Raw genomic sequence first — 19,341 nt, 5'->3', positions numbered from 1 at the left:
CTGCCCAAGGATGGTGTTCTACCACTTCAGCCACACCTCCACTTCCCATTACTTGTAAAACCTCATTTAGACTTACCTTAATCCAGTAACTAGTAATTTATAGCTCTGAGTTATTCCAGAGATTTTTGCTGTCTGAATACAGCAGTCTAGTTGTTTCAAATCTCAAAATTTATTCAAACTATGTTTCTTTGGGGGGTGAAAAAGACACACAGTTTAAAAAAACTAAATATCTTCAGCCCCATTGTACCCCTGGGCTCTGCAACTGCAGATTCAACAACCTCAGATGAGAAACATTGGGTAAAAAATTTTCAGAAAGTTCTAAAAAACAACTTGAATTTGCCAATTCCAAATGCGACACTGAATTCATCAAAGTGTTGTGATATGTAAGTAGCTTCTTCAGTTTCCTCCACATATCCTCCATCCTTCAGCCTTCCTCATTTGAACATTGTTCACCTGTGTCTTGGTCATGATCTGTGGTTTTAGAGCTAGGTTGAGATATCTGTACTGAACATGGGCAGACTTCATTCCTTCTCATATTTCCCTGAGGAAATATAGTATGGGAATGATTTAGACAACATTGCTGTTATTTGACCTCAAACTTGATTTTGAGTCTCTAGGAAGATATGTGTAGATTATAGGATAAATAATATACTACTTCATAGTAGGACCTTAAATTTCTCCAGATTTTTAGCTATCTTTAATAGAACCAATGTCCCAGACAAATACTGAGAAAGGAATGAATTAAAATTAAGGTCCACTCTTCAAGCATAAAGAACAAGATACTTTGGGTCAGGTCCCAAGGTATATTGATACTATTTAACAAAAGGTGCGAAATGGGCTGTGGTTGAAGTTTCCATTGGATCCTGGACTTACAGTGCTACTCACAAATAAGACTGAGGCTTAAGAGATAATATCTCTTGAACTCTAGCATACCATGTCCAGTTCTTTTGACTCAAACCACTGTTTTTATGGTGTGCAATACTCAGGCTATGTTTGCAAATAGGTATCATACAATACACTGATTTCAATTATTTCCTCTTTATAGAAACTCATAATTATAGTATACAATTTTGTGTGTGTGCATATGTGCACATGCATGTGCACTTGTGCATATATGCACATGCATGAGCCATTACTGGGCTTGAACTGAAGACCTGATGCTGTATCTTATGCTCATGGCTGGCACTCTAGAGCTCTTGAGCTCTACTTCCAGTTTTGATGGTTAATTGGAGATAAGAGCTCATGCACTTTCCTGTCTAGGATGGCTTTGAACCAGAATCCTCAGATCTCAGCTTCCTGAATAGCTAGGTTTATAGGTGTGAGAGACCAGCACTTGGCTACTATACAACTTTCTACTGTAAAAGAAACAAAGTTTTGTGAGGCTGGGAATTAGACCCAGGGCCTTGGGCATGCTAGGGAAGCACACAATCACAAAGCCACAGGCCTACCAAAAAACCAAAGTTTTATAGTTTCTATCACTGTGTTTCATTGTACTTTTTCAGATTTATTTGTCTGTGGAGTACTGAGATGTCTCTTGGAATTGCAGTGTTTTAAAAATTTTTTATTGTAATATTCTTGTAGGTAAATCTGAAATACCTAAAGGCCATATGAGAGGGACACTGAACATAAACATTTAAAATAGCACAATTGAGAAGAAAGTTTGCAGTGTTCTTATATTGGCCTTTATTTCCAGGGACTAGAAAAGGAGCAGACAGAAAGAAGCCCCCGCCTGGATGAGCTAGACCAAACTGGACAGATCCTTCTGGAGCAAATGGGCAAAGGTGAGCCCCTTCATTCTTTTTTTTCCCTAGAATTTGTAGTGTTGACGCTTGCAGTTTGACATATCAGACATGTAGCCCTGCAGCTATTGTTTTGCTAGAAAAGTGCTTTTCAAAAAGTTACTTTTAGACATCAGAATCTTTTTTTTTTTTTCCATCCCTGGGGCTTGAACTCAGGGCCGGGGCACTGTCCCTGAGCTTCTTTTGCAATCTATCACTTGAGCCACAGCACCACTTCCGGCTTTTTCTGTGTATGTGGTACCGAGGAATCAAACCCAGGGCTTCATGCATGCAAGGCAAGCACTCTACCACTAAGCCACCTTCCCAGCCTATAGGCATTGGAATCTTTTAGAGAGCAAAATCTTATATTGAAGCGGAGGAAGGAAACAACAGCAGGCTGTGTCTATGGCTCATGCCTGGCATCCTAACTACTCAGAGAACTGAGATCTGAAGGACTGAAGTTTGACGCTGTCTTTGACCAGAAAAGTCCCCATCTCCAAAATAACCAGCACAATGCTGGGCTGACAGTGTGACTCAAGTGGTAAAACATCAGTAAGCCCCAGTACTGACAAGAACAAAACAAAGCAAAAATCAGATAATAGTAATTTTAACTTTTGATTTCTAATAGTTGAGTGCTCCATAGAAATATTACATTTATAACTCTGGGAGAAAAGCAATTATTTTTAAAGAAAGGCAGTTTTCCTTTTAAAAGCTGAAAAGTGTGATTTTATCATTATTTAGTATCACTGTAACAGGCAGTGTCTTTAGCTTAGAGAAGGCAAGATTTCAACTTTTAAAATGAGCCTGAAGAGCTAGGTGCTGGTGGGTCATACCTGTAATCTTAGCTAGTTAGGAGGCTGAGATCCGAGGACTGCAGTTCCAAGCCAGCCCAAGCAGAAAGTCTGTGATACTCTTATCTCTAATTAATCACCCCGAAGCCAGATGTGGAGGTGTGGCTCAAGTGAGTGAGCGGAAAAGGCTAAGCAAGATCAAAAGGACCTAAGTTCAAGCTCCAATATTGGTACACACAAAAAAGAATTGGTCTGAAGGAACCAAAAGAATGGTTGAAAAGACATTATCTAATGATTAAATGAACAAACGAACTAATGATTTGAAGGCTATTCACCTGCTCCTTTATAATGAGGACTTCTTACCAGCTTCCTAGATTTGTTATTTACTTCCTATATTTTTTATTTACTAGCTTAATTTCCTTCTTTGCTTAACATAAATGACCCTGACAGAGAAATGTAATGATTGAATCTACACTGCCTGTGTCCACCTAGAATTGAAATGACCCTGCAGGAGTCCAGCCCCAGATAGTTGGTTAAGAAAATGGTCAATTGTTTTCTCTGTGACCCCCATTAATAGAGGTGATTGAACATGGATGTGTTTGAATGTCCTGCCTAGGTCTGTTTTCCTTTACCTGACTTGCTGTGAGGGGCCAATGAACGTGAGCTGCTGACCTGAGCCATATATTCAAATCATGTGTGACGTGTACATTTCTAATGTTTAGTGAACACACACTGTGGCAAATTTTTCATGTTGTATTGTCTTGTAGATCACAAGCAACTTTTTGTTTTCCCTGTCCTCCCCCCCTTCCTTTTTTTTTAGTTTGAGCTTATTACCCTGGGTTTTGGTCATGGGTGTTTACAAAGCAGAATTGTTTTCTTACCCTCGTACTCAAATAAAGAAAATGCTAAGCCCGTTCTTATAACAAGCGTTTTCTCCAACTAGGAAGATTCCATTGCTACTGAAAGAATTTGATGGTATTTTTACTAAGAGAAAGATTATGAAGAGATCTATTCCCATATAAAAAGATCTGTCACCTTATCATTTCTAGGAATGAGAATTATGAGACTATTCAAATGTGTGAGACAAATGCAATTATGTAATTCCTATAATTAAAATATGTTGTTTATGCCACTCCTGAGATTGTGGTAACTGCTTTGAATGATTTGGTATTTGTTTGGCTTTGTTCATTGTGCATTGTGCCTCGTAGGCGTGCTAATTTTTCTTGGGCCTGGCTTCTGTTGTAACATTCCTATAGGCCTATGGTTGCAAAAGTGATTCTTGTCATTTCCTTACCTATTTACATGACTGTGGTTTTGTCATCTCGGCCTTAAGCGTTCTGCCACTTTGACTGCGGGATGGTTTTTATTCTTATGAAAGCAGACATAACCTTCTGATGTCTGAATCCCAGACAAACAGAGGCAGTTGTGTTCATGGTTGGCTTAGAGTATAAGATTGCAGAGTGGAAAGGTGGCAAGATTGGAAATGTGTTAGTCTATAGAAGAGGAATGATGCATGTTCTACTGATATGCCTTTCTCTCTCTGTGTGTGTGTGTGAGTGTGTGTGTGTGTGTGTGTGTGTGTGTGTGTGTGTGTGTGTTGTACTTGAGGCAATTCAGAGCCTCAAGCTCTCTCTTAGCTTGCATGCTTAAGGCTGGTGCTCTTCCATTGAGGCACACCTCTAGTTCAGATTTTTACTGGTTAGTTAAAGATGGAATGTCTTGGACATTTCTTCCCTGGGTGGCTTTGAACTGCCATCTTCCAGGTCTAAGTCTCCTGAGTAGCTAGGATTGCTGGTATGAGCCACTGGCTGCTGGCTTGATATGCCTTTGGTGATAACCATGACCATGCCATTCCTTAACCATAGTTTCAAGCCTTGCCACACTTAGGTCAAGAAATAAACACAGGCAAATGGTTTTGTAAGTGTATCAATACAGTATTTTTGTTGTTGTTGTTAAAAGGGAATTAATGGAGTGATCAGTATATGACATTGGTGTGTGTGTGCACATGTGAGCGCACGCACATGCATTACTGTGGGTTTAAACTCAGGGTCTTGTGCTCTCCAGCCCTGTTTTTCACTGGTTATACTTGGGATAGGGTCTTGCTTCCTAGGTTCTTCTGGTACCGTATTCCTTCCAATCTTAGCCTCCTGTGTATCTTAGGATAATGGGCACATATCTCTGGATCCACCTACGGATTGACTGAGGGCCTGGTAGAGTTTCCTGCTTGGGCTATCCTTGAACTCTGATCCTCCTCCTCTTAGCCTCCCAAGTAGTTAAGATTACAGGCATGAACCACCAGGGCCTGGCTCACATTGTCTCTTTTTTATTTCTTTTGCTTATGTTAGAGCATTTAGAAGACATTCAAAACAAGTGTGGTGATACCATATGAAGTATCTGCTTATTTTATGTTATGTTTTGTCTGTGTAGAAGGCCTTTCTACTGAAGAGATAAAAAGCATCCTGGAGAAGGTTTCCTCAGGGTGGAAGCACACATCTCAGCGTCTGGATGATCTTGCTAGGAAGATTCGCCTTCAGGAGGATATCAACACTTACTTCCAGCAGCTCGACGAGCTTGAGAAGGTCCTCAAGATGAAGGAGGAGTGGTTACAGCTCACTTTCTCTTCTGCATCTCCCCACCAGTCCTTGCCACTTTTGAAGGATTCCTACCAGGTAAACAGACAACCACCTGGACAGTGCAAGTGCTCTGAACCCAGTCTTGGATACATACAGAGAGGGTACTTCTTATATCATGACCTATAAGTCAATTCTGACTCACATCTGGTAGAGAGGCTCATCTCTGCGGAGTTATGTGACTGAATTTTCTCTTCCCCAGAGGGAATTGACAGACCTCCTTAGCCTCCACCCCAAGATGGAAACAGCGCGTGCAAGCTGCTCAGCTCTGATGTCTCAGCCTTCTGTCCCGGATTTTGTCCAGCAGGCCTTCGATGGCTTCTTAAGGCACTACCAAGCTGTGCAGAAGGAGATGGAGGATTGTCACCAGCAGCTAGAGCGTGGTGAGTCCATTCTGTTTGTTTTCTTTCTCAATGATTCTAGCATATCTTCTTTCAGTTTACCTAAGTCTAAAAATCACCCTAATATTTAGAGCCTTCGTGGACATGTGTTTTGTGCCTGCTACACCAGGCCTATGTTTTTCTGAGCGGTGTTTCATTGTGCCTGCCTACTCCAGGGTCTTACAGTCCAAGTAGCTCCTGGCTTTGCACTGTCAAATTATGAGCTGCTTTCACCAGCTTTAAGCTTGTGTCAATAGGATCTAACAATTGTTTTTATTATTTTTACTATTGTAAAGGTAATATGGTACCCAGGGTAAAGAATACAGGTAAAGAGTACAATATGAGCAGTGTCACCCCGTTCTTGCTCTCCCTGTTTTTCTCTCCCGTCCCAACCCACAAGTTGTATAGTTCATTTTCCACACTGTGTCTAGTGAGTATCATTGTTGCATTTGTTCACCTTTTGTTTCAACCATTTTTGTGCTCCCCCTTACCCTCCCAAAGACAGATAAAAGAACAGAAGGACAAAAAGAAAAGAATACAAAAACAGCAACAGAGAAGGAAAAAAACCTCTTGTTTCTATTTCCTGGAGCTCATTTCAATAAGTATTAGTTTATATGATTGGGCTCACATTGTGCCTATGTGTTACTCCCTTAAGAATAGCCTCCTTTGGTCTCACTCTGTGTGAATGACGAGATATCTAGTGTGTTTACTTGTAGATTTATTTGTTCTTGTTGTTTGTTGTTGCTTTTTATTTGTGGTGCTGGGAATCAAACTCAGGGCCTCATGTCTTCAAGGCAAGCACTCTATCTTTGAACTTCAGTTCTTAAGGAAAAAAAATAATGAGAAACAGTTGTTATTTCTGCTTTTGGTTATTTCTGGCATAACAAGAGAATGCTCCTTATATCTTTTATCTTGGAAAGGTTAATTGAAGTTTTAGCAGTATCATCCCCTTTAAAAAAAAAAAAAAAGGAAAGAAAAGGAATTATGTTACTCTTCCAGACTCTGAAAAGGTTAAATGAGTTCTTACTTTTGGAATACATCTGGTTTTGTAAAGTTAACTCTTAAAGGTATGGGAAGCTCAGTCCTTAGGTTACATTATTATTATTATTTTTTTCTTTTCTCTTTAGTCACTGTTGCAGGTGGAGCTTGTGCTGTAGTCTGTATTATTAGCGGCAGGTTATCCTTTATTGCTGTGCTGTGGTTCAAAGATTATGTGATGTAAGGATATTAAGAAATGTCTGTGTGGGGCTGGGACTGTGGCCTAGTGGTAGAGTGCTTGCCTTGCATGCATGAGGCCCTGGGTTCGATTTCTCAGCATCACATAAGCAGAAAAAGCCGGAAGTGGCTTAAGTAGTAGATTGCTACCCTTAAGCAAAAAGAAGCTCAGGGACAGTGCCCAGGCCCTGAGTTTAAGTCCCCGGACTGGTTTAAAAAAAAAAAAAGTATCTGTGTGCCTGGTAGGCAAATGTGCCATGTGGCTTTTCAACTTACTGCTTTAGTGTTTGAACAGGGTCAGCAGGGGGGAATGATGTTTTCACCTCTTGTCCTTCAAATACAACATGCTTCCTTTCTGCACATGTGCTTGGAAGTATGTGATTTTTGCACTGGAGACAGAAATAGACACTGCTCTAGCTGCTGCTGTCGTTGCCTCTCAGGTGATGTGTGGGACAGACACGCTGCACGGCTCCCTTGCAGACTCTACCACTGTGGCTGGGGTGGTCCGCCTGGACTGCAGGGCTGGGGGAGGGGGGAGGCGAGGAGGGGGTGGATGAAGGTATCTTGCTTTTCCTTTATTCTTTGTGCGGCAATGGGGGAAGAGGAGGTTATGTGGCACAAAAGGAACATTGTTGCTCTGGCTTCAGAGAGACATGTCATTGTGATACAATGAAGAAGAATGATAGTGAGTTAGTTAATATTTCAAACATCAACATCTGCAGGAATGAAGTCACCATCTGTCTCAGATGCCAGAGCAATGACCTATTTAATTAACTAACAGAGATTCTTTTTCATCTTAATCAGGGTGGGTTTTTTTCCCCCTAACTTACTATGTATTGGGATTCAGTTATTAAATGCAGAAGATTAATAGTAGTCCCGATAATATTAAGATCCTGACATTATTTTCTCAAGTTATCATTTGTTAAATAAACAGACCTGAAGAGCCAACCTGGACATGCGTATTTGGAAACATTGGAAACGCTGAAGGACATGCTGGATGACTTAGAAAACAAAGCCCAGACATCGCTGACTGTCCTTAATGATCTTACAAAGCTGGAGGAGGCCCTCCAAGGAAAAAAGGTAATCTCTCTGCTAGAGGTCTGGGCCATCCTGCCATTTCAGATTTATTTACTTATTTGTTTTTTTATTTATTTATTGAGTGCTGGTCCTGGGGTTTGAACTCAGAGTCTGGGTGCTGTGCCTGAGCAGCATTTGCTCACCCTTTGTCCCTCCATTTCTGTGCCTGAGCCACAATGCCACTTCCTGCTTTTTATGAGTAGTTTATTGGAGATAGACTTTTTGGCCTGGGCTGCTTTGGAACCACGATCCTCAGATCTCAGCTTCCTAAGTGGCTAGAGCCGCAAGCACCTGGCCATTTCAGATTTATTTATTTATCTAAAAATGTCTATTTTTATTGTTTTATTATAAAGGTGATGTGTAAAGGGATTATAGTTACATACATCAGATAAAGAGTACATTTCTTTTTGAACAATGTCACCCCTTCCCTTGCTCTCTCCCAGTTTTTCCCTCCCGTTCCCTATCTACAAGTCATGTAGTTCATTTTCAACAGTGTCTACTGAGTACCACTGCTACATTTGTTCACCCTTTGTCCCTCCATTTCTGTGTCCCCCACTTACTTTCGCAAAGACAGATAAATGAACAGGGAAAACAAAAAGAAAAGAAAAGAAAAACAGCAACAAAGAAACAGTCGCTTTTTCCTGGAGTTCACTTTGATAAATATTATTTTATATATGATTGTTGATTGTATGATAATATTTTTCAGTGATATTTTTTTTTAATGAGGGACACCATTTGTGGTTCAGAAATTGTGTTCCTTTTCTTTTGGAACTGAGTTATTTAATCTAGAAACTTAAGCTTGCTGGGCAAGTGCTCTACCATTTGAGCTTGGATCCCAGCCCTTTTGTTTGTATTTTGTTTCTGAAATACTAATTTTGCCCTGACTCACTTCAAACTTTTGTTCATCTTGCCTCTGCTTCTTCAGTCTCTGGGATTATAGGCCCGTGCTTCCACACCTGCCTCTGTATTGGTTACTTATAATTTGAAGGTTGATTTCTGTAAGGTAGGATCTTAGTTAAAGGAATAGTTACTAAGTTTTAATAGAAGTACATATTTCTTATTAGCATAAAATTCTTAACTGATTCATAGTGTGCTCAAATGCTTCTTATAAAATGGGGAATAGTTGAAATGATATTTTGAAAAAAATTGTGTTGAATCAGGATGGTTCCTTGGTCCTTTAGTTGAGTGCCCTTAAGATTTTGAAGTATTTCGTGAGTTAACAAAGACCAACTCTTGACATAGCCCTCTGGACCCACACGGGTATGTGGTTCAGCCGTTTATGTGGGGAGAATATATTACATGGCCCACACATAACTCATGAAGGGAAAGCTTTAATTTTTTTGATTATGCTTATTGCTTTATAATACTTCTTGATACAGTGCCCTCCTGTCTTGGTTTTTTTTCCCACTGTGTACAGCCCATATGATTACATCTGTATAGACACATTATTGTACACATTTTTAATTGTTGGAATCTTTTCCTAGGCCCTTGATGAAATCCTTGAGAATCAGAAACCAATGTTATATAAACTTACAGAAGACACAAAGGCATTAGAGAAAAATGTGCTTCCTGATGTAGAAAAGACATATAAGAAAGAACTTGATGATGCCCGAGGAAAATGGAACAAACTCAAGACCAAGGTTTCCAAAGATCTACATTTGCTTGAAGAAACTGCCTCGAAACTCAGAGCTTTTGAGGTAAATCCTGAGGCCGCCAGGATACCAGGAGTTTGCCTTTATTACAGGGTAGATGGTAATTTTCATGCAGGATTCACATATCTACTATTTAAGTGTTTTGCATTCTTTCTAGTCCCACAATATTTATGTGCTTAAGTTGGGATTATAACTTGCTCTGCGACATACTGTGAATGAGCAGGTGAGCACATGTATTTCTTTTTGCCTCATAGAGGGGACTTGTTGGTAGAAGCGAGCTGGATTGGTGATATGGAAAACAGAGTTAAAATAGAACTTCAGCATAGGAGGCTGTCTGTGTGAAATACAGATTGGTTATTAGATTGCAGTGTGAGTCACATTGTGGTTGCTACAAGTTGCCTGGCTAGAGGCAAATAGTGAAGTCCTTGGATATGGTTTTTAATGGTCCTTGATATTTGGAGTTAACAATCTGAATGAGGCTAGTGATAGACTAAAAAGCCAAATAATTCAAGGCATATAGCCATGCAGAAGCTACATCTGAAAAGCTGGTTGGTCAAGGTGAGGGCCAGGGGAGGATCGTGGTAAATGTGAGGATGTGTAAGGAGGAGGTGGAGAAAGTTATGGTCAGATATGACAGGATTTTTTTTTTCCAGTCCTGGGTCTTGAACTCAGGGCCTGGCACTGTCCCTGAGCTTCTTTTGCTCAAGGCTAGCACTCTACCACTTGAAGCCACAGCACCATTTCTGGCTTTTTCTGGATAGGTGGTACTGAGGAATCGAACCCAGGGCTTCATGCATGCTTGGCAAGCACTCTACCACTAAGCTGCATTCTGAGCCCAAGACAGGATTTTTAAGTCCAGCTCTGTCTCTGGTTTTCTCAAAGGGTAGCATGGATGTGGAGCCGGTCTACTCTGCCCCCAGGCTCCAGTTCTCTCAGTGCTTCTGGACCATGGTCCTTGTTCTTTTTTCCTTTTAGCTGGGATGTGTCTTATTTTTTTTAGCCTGGTTTACTTCAACATATACTTCTAGAACAGTATCCGGCAAGAGAAAACATTAACTATTTCTCAGTAGGTAACATTAGATTAGTAATAGATTTAAATAGATTGATTAACTCAAATTCTAAGAGAATTTGGGTTTGGGATATTGCTAGGAAAATCAGAAAGTAGAGATGAAATTTATGAAAATTTTATGGTTTTACAATGATAATCAGAAAACCTGTAGTACCAGAAGAACACTCAGGCTAGCATGGAGAGAGTCCCATGATGTTCAGTGTGTGCCCCCCACTGAATTTGAAGGGAAGTCTTGACCCAGAAACCAATGGACAGTTGCAGTGGCTGATCACAGGGGAAGAAGATGCGGGGGCTTTGTGATGGTTAGTTTTAGATAAACTCATGTGTGTGTCAGCGTTATGCCTTGTTCTCATTTCTCTGTGACAGAACACTTTTCTCCCACATAGTGTTTTTGAGGTTCCTAAAACCAAACAAAAGCAGAATCCTACTAGCTTAAACTACTATATTAATTCTGCCTCTACAGCGTTTTGTGTCTGTGGCTTGAGGCAGAAATCAGTAGCTTAAAAGCTGTCGACATTCCAACAGATGGGGGAGAAGGAAGATAAAATGCTAAGAATTTAGCTGTAATCAAGTCTCAGAGGCAGTCTTAAAGTCCAGAGTTACCAGGTTTTACAGTTCCTCAATTCGGAGCTCAGGCAAGGAGGCGAGCTAAGGCTAAAGGGCTCATTTTATCCATGTCACATTCCTTCTCTGGGATCTAGATTCTAAATCTTGCTTTGAAGGAGGGCCGGTCATTGTAGAATTTTGGCCTTCCAGGTTAGACTATTTGATAAGTTGATTTCCAATTACTGATAGTAATTTTATCTTTATTTAAGTAAAAAGATGACTGAAAAATGTCTACCCTATCCTAGACTACTTACAGTTTAATTGAACTAGTAATTTACTAGTAATTCTTTCCTATTGCTGTTCCTGGGTCTTGAGTTCAGGTCCTGTGTGCTATTCCTGAGTTGGTTTTATTTATGTATTTTTTGCTCAAGGCTAGCACTCTACAACTTGAGCTACAGCTTCACTTCTGAAGGCTTTTTGGTAGTTAATTGGAGGTAAGAATCACATGGACTTTACTGCCGAGGGAGGCTTCAAACTGTGATCCTCAGATCTCAGCTTCCTAAGTAGCTGGTCATATTAGCTACCAGCTCCTGGCTTGTATTACTTTTTTTTTTTTTTTTTTTTTTTTTTTATGTTGATTGGGGGGCTTGAACTCTGGGCCTGGGCACTGTCGCTGAGCATTCCAGCTCAAGGTGAGTAGTACTCTTACACTTGAGCCACAGCCTCACTTCAGGTTTTCTGGTGGTTAATTGGAGACTTTTAAGAGTCTCACAGACTTTCTTGCTCAGGCTGGCTTTGAACCATGATCCTCAGATCTCAGCCTCCTGAGTAGCTAGCATGACAGGTGTGAGCCACCAGCAACCAGCTTGCATTGCTTGTTAAACTGAGATATCCCACAAAGAAGTATGTGCCTGTTTGTGTAGATATATGTGTAAGTATGTTAGTGTGTATGTGCATGTGTGTGCGGATATTCAGTAAGTGCATGGCAAAAAAGAAAAAGATTACTCGTTGTAGAGTAGAAACTCCTAAGTGTATTTCCTGAATGATTTTTATATAGATAAGCAATTTTTGCATGAGTTCTTTTACATCCTTTGTCACCTCTTTGATGAAGAGTTGGCTTCAGGGTGAGCAGCCTTTTGGAAAGTGCTGGGAGCATCTGCTATGGTGGATGCAGAATATTTCCCTTCGAGGGACAGAGGCCTTACTGTCGGGGAGGGGGGGTGTGAAGTGCGGCGCAGAGTCCTGGGTCTTTGGTTGTTTCCTGCTCACAGGTGGTGGCTGGTCTTGATTTGAGTGACTTTTCTCTAGGCCCATGGTGTGGCCACAGAGTGGGGCCCAGTTGGTTTGTGCTATTAGATATTTCTCTGTCTTCCTTCTGCTGATCTGAGCTGAGCTGTATTTGACCAGATATATCAGCAGCAGTTCTTTCAAAATGGTCATTTTGTGATAGTTTATTTAGTTATTTTTTGTTGGTCGTGGGGCCTGAACTCTGGGCCTAGGCACTGTCCCTCAGCTCTTCACCTCAAGGCTAGCGCTCTACCACTTGAACCATAGCGCCACTTCCAGCTATTTCTGCTTGTGTGGTGCTGGGGAATTAAAACCAGGGCCCCATGCATGTGAGGCAAAGGCAAACACTACCACTGCGTCACCTTCCCAGCTCTGGTTACTTTAAAATAATCATTTGACGAAACAGCATCAATGGTTCATACAGTGTAAAAATTTTTTTTAATGGCCTAGCCAAGTGTCAGTGGAAGCTGAGCCCTAGAGGATCTCTGTTCAAAGTCAATCCAGACAGGACAGTCTGAGAAACTCCATCTCCAGTTAACCACAAAAAGTTGGACTGGAGGCATGACTCAAGTGGTAGAGCACCATCTGTGATCAACCAATCAGTCCAAATGTGAAGCCTTGATTTGAAGCTCTAGTATCAGAACAATCAAAATGGTTCTGATGTTATGGAAACATATCCTCATCCTGTCTCTGATGTGGCCTAAACTCTAAAAGCTGGAGGTATTTTTTTTTTTAATAAAGCGCATCTTGGCAATAATAGAGCAGTTTGGTTTGTAGATATTTTCATTTATTGAATGTTCCTGTCTGGGAGTCTCTGTCTAAACATGGTGACAGTACAACCAAATAAGACTGATATTAATATTCCTCTTTAATAGAAGAGTAAGCCGAGGCTCCAAAAGACAGAAGGAATTAGTGTCTCAAAACCCCACTGCTAGTCAGGTGCTCAACTTGACCTTCAGCTCCCATTCTTTCCTTTGGTCACAACTGCTTCTTTCAGACGTAAGCAGCATTTGCAGTGGAGAAGATAATTTGGCTTTTCAGATTCCCTTGAGTTGTTTTTGTCCCTGTTGGGACAGAAAATTGGTTCTATGTGACTCATCTGGGTTTGTTCTTTTCTTTCCTCTTCCTTTTGTTTCCTCAGGGTAAACTGCAAGAGGTAGCAGGGGACCGCTGCATGTGCCTTGTGTCTGCCCCCAGGAGACTTGCGTGTCTAGGTGGGAGGAGGGAGGAAGGAAGGCGACTGATACCATAAAACTTCCTCTCACTTGCCATCCAGGGGCAGATCCATTTGCTTACATTAGTCAAAGCTGATTATGATTGAAAATCTTTCTTGGAATAGAATGGAAAATCTTATAAAATCTTTTCCTTATTCACAACTAGATTTAATGAATTTCCCAGTTTATAATAATAGTTCATTTCTTCTTCTCCCTCCCTTTCTCACCTGTTCTTCTGCCTGCTCTCCCTCTCCCTCCTTCACTCTCTCCTCCTTTTCCTTCTCCTCCCTTTCCTCTTCCCCCTCCTCCTTTCCCTTCCTCCCTTCCTTCCTTCCTTCCCGAATGCTAGATTGTCATAGTTGAAAGAGCATGCACACTTTACGTAGTTCAATAATGTCCATATCATTCTTGTCAGGTCTTGTTTCCACCAAAGTATTTAGGTATTTTCATACAACATTATAAGAAGAAGGCAGGCAGACATTGGTTTGTGCTTATAATCCTAGCTACTCAGGAGGCTGAGAACTGAGGTCTGAGGATCATGGTTCAAAGCCAGCCTGGGCAGGAAAGTCTGTGAGACTCTTATCTCCAGAAAACCTGAAGTGGCACTGTGGTTCACATGGTAGAGTGCTTGCCTTGAGCTGAAGAGCTCAGGGACAGCACCCATGTCCAGTAGTTCAAGCCCCATGACTGACCAAAAAAAAAAAAAAAAAAGAAGAAGAAGAAAGCAGAAAATGAATTAGATTTTAGTGTATGTAGTATATGTAGGCTCTTCTTATATCATGAAATGTAAGCCATCTTTTGTGGGTGAAACACTGAAGCAAGCACTATTATTGGATTCAGTTTTCACTTGGAAAAATTTTAAATTCTGGACCACAACAAAACACCCCACATAGCCAATAGAAAAACAAAATATGTTTCCCTATCAGTTTTGCAAGGAAGAAAAAGTTAGCAGGAGTAGCCGGTAGGAAAGTAGAGAGGCTAGAATTTCTAATTATTTTGTTGGCTTTGTGGTTGGTCTATTCTTAACTGTTATTGTCAACATACCAAGGCCAAGTTTATTATTTATAATCATCAAGCCCTGAATTTATGATAGCAGCCCATTAAGTTGTGTTAGGAAAAGTATATTTTGAGGTAGTTAATGGAGGTATTGGAGTTGCAACAAGCTATAATATTGTGACTAGTGACTGTATGAACAAACAAAAAAAACCAAGCTTAAAACAACCATACAAGAAGAATAAAAATAAAACAGACACCATTACAGATGCAATGTGGTGATAAGAACGGTTGGTTGGTTCTGTGTGGTATGAAGCAATTGATGTGGTTTGCAGGGCACATTTTATTCAGAGCGGTGGTTGTGATAGATGCTTGGCTGTCATGTCCTAGAGAGGCCAGGCAAGGAACTGGGAACATTTAACCATTAGAAGCAGCAGAGAAAGACATGGCAGTTACGTACAAATATGGTGAGACTTTTTGGAAAATGATAGTAAACTTGTTTCCAGTTTTAGAAGTGAACAAGAAATTAAGAACATGCAAGGGAGGTTAACAGGCAGGATAAACAATGCTTGAGTGGGAAGGCTTAGAAAGAAATGATTCTCCCACAGTGTTGGGCTGAAATTTGGTTTATTTTTGCATTCTTTAAGTCACCATTTTTATATGACCACATCTCTGAAGTCTCGCTCTTTTTCCCCCTGCAAAATATTTGCTTTCTCATTTGTCATTGGACCCCAGGGTCACACACATAGAGTAGGTGCTGGTAAATATTGGGTGAAAAAAAATACAACCATGTAGTGTGTGATTTGGGGTTTTCAGATGAAAAAAAATAGCTGTGTGCATCTGATCATGTAATATATAATATTTCTCAAAATGAATTCCAGGAAATGAAAACAAGGAGTTTTTTTCCCTTTTTTCTTTGTCTCTTCATTTGTCTTTCTTTGGGTAAGGGGGAGGTCACAGAAATGGAGGGACAAAGGGTGAACAAATGCAGCAGTGGCAGTCACTGGACACTTTGTTGAAAAGGAACTATGCAACTTGTGGCTGGGGATGGGAAGGAAAACCTGGGAGAGAGGGAGGGAGGCAGTGACATTGTTCAGAAAGGAATGTACTCTTTATCTGACTTACGTAATTGTAACCGCTCTGTATATCATCTTTGCAATAACAATAAATGAATTGAAAAAAATAGTACTCAGGGTCAGGACTAAAAACAACCTTTATATTTCCTTCATTTAAATAACATTTCCTACGTTATTTATTTTCCTGCTTCCAGTAGCCAATGGAAAGAGCAAACTTTTTTTTTTTTTTTTTTTTTGGTCGGTCATGGGACTTGAACTCTGGGCCTGGGCGCTGTCCCTCAGCTCTTCAGCTCAAGGTGAGCGCTCTACCACTTGAGCTACAGCGCCACTTCCGGTTTTCTGGTGGTTTATTGGAGATAGGAGTCTCACAGTCTCTCCTGCCCGGGCTGGCTTTGAACCACGATCCTCAGATCTCAGCCTCCTGAGTGGCTAGGATTACAGGCGTGAGCCACCAGCGCCCAGCTAGAGCAAACTTATTTTACATTATTAAAATGGCAAAAGTTTTTTCTTTTTTCTCAAAATCTGATTATACTCAGAAAAGCATTCCCCCCCCCATCTGCTCTGAATTTTCAGTCATCAACATTGCAATTTAAGTGAAAAAAAAAAAAAAAAAGCACAGTTCACTGAAGTGTTTTAAGTTTTAGACAATGCCCACAAAGCTTGTTCATCATCTTTGGAGAATTTTCATCCAATATGATGAAAGTCATTCTTTTCCAAGTTCAGGGGCTTAAAAAGAGAAATAAAGTAAATGAGAATGATGCTATCAGAGTCTGCAAAGTTGCTTTTTTTTCTCTTGTAGCCATGGATGGAGAAACGTGGGTTAAATGTCAGGGAGTAATATCCCCCTCTGCTATTGTGTTTGTTATAGGCTGATTCAGAAGTCATCGAGAAGTGGACAGAAGGAGTGAAAGACTTCTTAATAAAAGAGCAGGCTGCCCAAGGGGATGTCGCAGGTCTCCAGCGGGAGCTTGGCCAGTGTGCTGTGAGTTCTCTTCCAGTCAGCCTGATGGAACAAATCACATTTTCTTTATTATTTGCTATTATTGAAATGGGTAGAATGTGACATGGTCTTGAACCCTAGATAAAATCTTTTTATCATAAAACCATTGTAGCTTTATAGTTAATAAAAGAATGGCAGATGTTCATATTTTTATCTTTTGCCTTGTTATAGAATTGATGACATGAGAACAAGACTTATTTTAGTTTCTTAGGTGCTGCTGTTTTGTATTATAATGCCATCTTAGCCTAATGCTTACCAATGGTGTATTGCTTATACCACATGGTGAGGCTTTAGGAAAAACATACTTAACAAATGAAATTTGCCAGTAATACTGCATGCAATTTATGCTTTGGGAAATCATCAGGCTTCTCGAAGTTAATTAAAAGCACTGTTCCCCACTGAGAGTCAAGTATTTCCAGTCTAATTTAGAAGATGGCTATATGAAGTACCCAGGTGAAGTGAATTTAAGACACAGTTTTTCTTAAGTAGTTGGAAGTTGTGACTCCAAGCAGCCTGTTCTGATAATATTTGCAGGGATCCAGGCAGTCATACTATAATTATGTCATTCACTTACATAGGAATAAACTTAGCCTGGCTCATTTTATGTTTTCAGGCCTTTGCCAATGAAATAGAAACAATTGAATTGTCTCTGAAAAACATGAAAGAAATAGAGACTAACCTTCGAAGCTGTCCAATTTCTGGAATCAAAACTTGGGTGCAGACAAGACTAGTTGACTGCCAAACCCAACTGGAGAAATTTAGCAAGGAGGTGAGTGCATCAAAGTAATCATCTGTGCTCTCCAGGGTATGGAGATGCTGGTGTCTCTTCACCAACAAACCTGATTTTTATGATCTATCTAGTGGGATAACTATGACATGTGTAGAAAGTTGGAGCAAGAACCTATGGTTTTTTAAAAATCAAGTATAAGTACTATTTGTTTAATTTGTCCCAGAACTTATCCTTTCCTTTTGCTTTCAATGTAACTTACACACTCAGAACACTTGCCGGGCCTCTTAGTACACTTGAGTATGTTATCTAGTACATTAATGATTTATCCAGCACATACTTACTAATCAGTTGATGAGTCCTACGTTTTAATTGGCACCCACTGTCCTACATCATTAGTCATTGGAGAAAAGCAATGGACAGGGAGAATTCTTCCTCTTAAGAGGGCTTGTGTTCTAGTCAGGCAGATGAATAATGAATGCTATCAGGTGGAATAGCCAAGTGTTATGTTTAGGTGGATTATTTCAGATAAACTGAGATTATCTCAGTTTCAGAATAGAGAACTGAGCAAAATAAGTGGAGTTCAAGTGAGAACAATTTAGGCATGGGGAATCGCATTTTAAAGCCTGGTGTGTGTGTGTGTGTGTGTGTGTGTGTGTGTGTGTGTGTGTGTGTGTGTGTGTGTGTGTGTGTGTGTGTGTGTGTGTGTGTGTGTGTGTGTGTGTGTGGTGGGGGCTTATAAACTTATAAATAAGTGGAGTTCAAGTGAGAACAATTTAGGCATGGGGAATCACATTTTAAAGCCTGGTGTGTGTGTGTGTGTGTGTGTGTGTGTGTGTGTGTGTGTGTGTGTGTGTGTGTGTGTGTGTGTGTGTGTGTGTGTGTGTGTGTGTGTGTGTGTGTGTGTGTGGTGGGGGCTTATAAACTTATTTACCAGAAAGAACAAGGGTAGTTAGGCATGGGGAATCACATTTTAAAGCCTGGTGTGTGTGTGTGTGTGTGTGTGTATGTGTGTGTGTGTGTGTGTGTGTGTGTGTGTGTGTGTGTGTGTGTGTGTGTGTGTGTGTGTGTGTGTGTGTGTGTGTGTGTGTGGTGGGGGCTTATAAACTTATTTACCAGAAAGAACAAGGGTAGTTAGGCATGGGGAATCACATTTTAAAGCCTGGTGTGTGTGTGTGTGTGTGTGTGTGTGTGTGTGTGTGTGTGTGTGTGTGTGTGTGTGTGTGTGTGTGTGTGTGTGTGTGTGTGTGTGTGTGTGTGTGTGTGTGTGTGTGCTTATAAACTTGTTTATCATAAAGAACAAGGGTAGTGTAGCTGGCATATAGTTAGAGAAGTCAGCAGGCTGGAAAGTGGGAATATTTGAAGGTAGACTAAAAATGGCTTACACATTGTATCCTTGGAGATAAAAACTTTGAATTTTCTTTCAAGTGTGATGACAGGCAAGTTGGAAGTTTTGTGCAGAGATTTGATAGTGGCATTTGATAGATCTGTTAAGGTGTCTGGGCAGTTTGCTTTGGGAAGGCCAAAATGAAAGGATGGACAATAGTCATGGGTGATTATAGTCTCCAGAAGAGAGAGATAGATAGCTTTTTGGACTGGAAAGTTGTGCTGGAGGTCAGGAGAAATACTGGGTTAGATTGTACCTTGAAAATAGGAATAGCATTCATGTACAGTGGTCCAATCTGTGATGGAAGAGAAAAAAAATGAATGGTCAGGGGCAGCTGAGTCGCCTTGGACAGCTTCTATTGTGCATGAACCGTGGTGCTTTCACTGGAATGACGGAGACTGAGGCACAGGGGAAATGATGTTTTCCATTGGGCCAGAGCTATGTGTGAGAAACTTTTAGACAAGCAAGTGGTGTTTTTTTTTTTTTTTTTTTTTTTAATTTTTAGTATTTAAGGACCTG

The 19,341-nt window shown here is 40.5% G+C and overlaps 1 protein-coding gene across 7 annotated transcripts in view; it reads left to right on the top strand.

Annotated features, from left to right (window-relative positions):
* Utrn (utrophin) overlaps positions 1-19,341 on the top strand; it is a 427,285-nt gene that overhangs the window by 131,597 nt on the left and 276,347 nt on the right. For all 7 annotated transcript variants that reach the window (XM_070010729.1, XM_070010724.1, XM_070010730.1 and 4 more), the window contains 7 exons: positions 1,694-1,781; positions 4,997-5,238; positions 5,402-5,582; positions 7,729-7,874; positions 9,356-9,568; positions 16,577-16,690; positions 17,322-17,477. In XM_070010729.1, coding sequence (XP_069866830.1) covers positions 1,694-1,781; positions 4,997-5,238; positions 5,402-5,582; positions 7,729-7,874; positions 9,356-9,568; positions 16,577-16,690; positions 17,322-17,477 — 1,140 coding nt within the window. The remainder of the gene's footprint in view (positions 1-1,693; positions 1,782-4,996; positions 5,239-5,401; positions 5,583-7,728; positions 7,875-9,355; positions 9,569-16,576; positions 16,691-17,321; positions 17,478-19,341) is intronic.

The sequence above is a fragment of the Dipodomys merriami genome, unplaced genomic scaffold, assembly GCF_024711535.1.
Source record: "Dipodomys merriami isolate MVZ:Mamm:240054 unplaced genomic scaffold, mDipMer1.0.p SCAF_8, whole genome shotgun sequence".
NCBI lineage: Eukaryota > Metazoa > Chordata > Mammalia > Rodentia > Heteromyidae > Dipodomys > Dipodomys merriami.
Note: the sequence above shows the minus strand (reverse complement) of the source record. Positions and strands in the feature narration are given on the sequence as shown.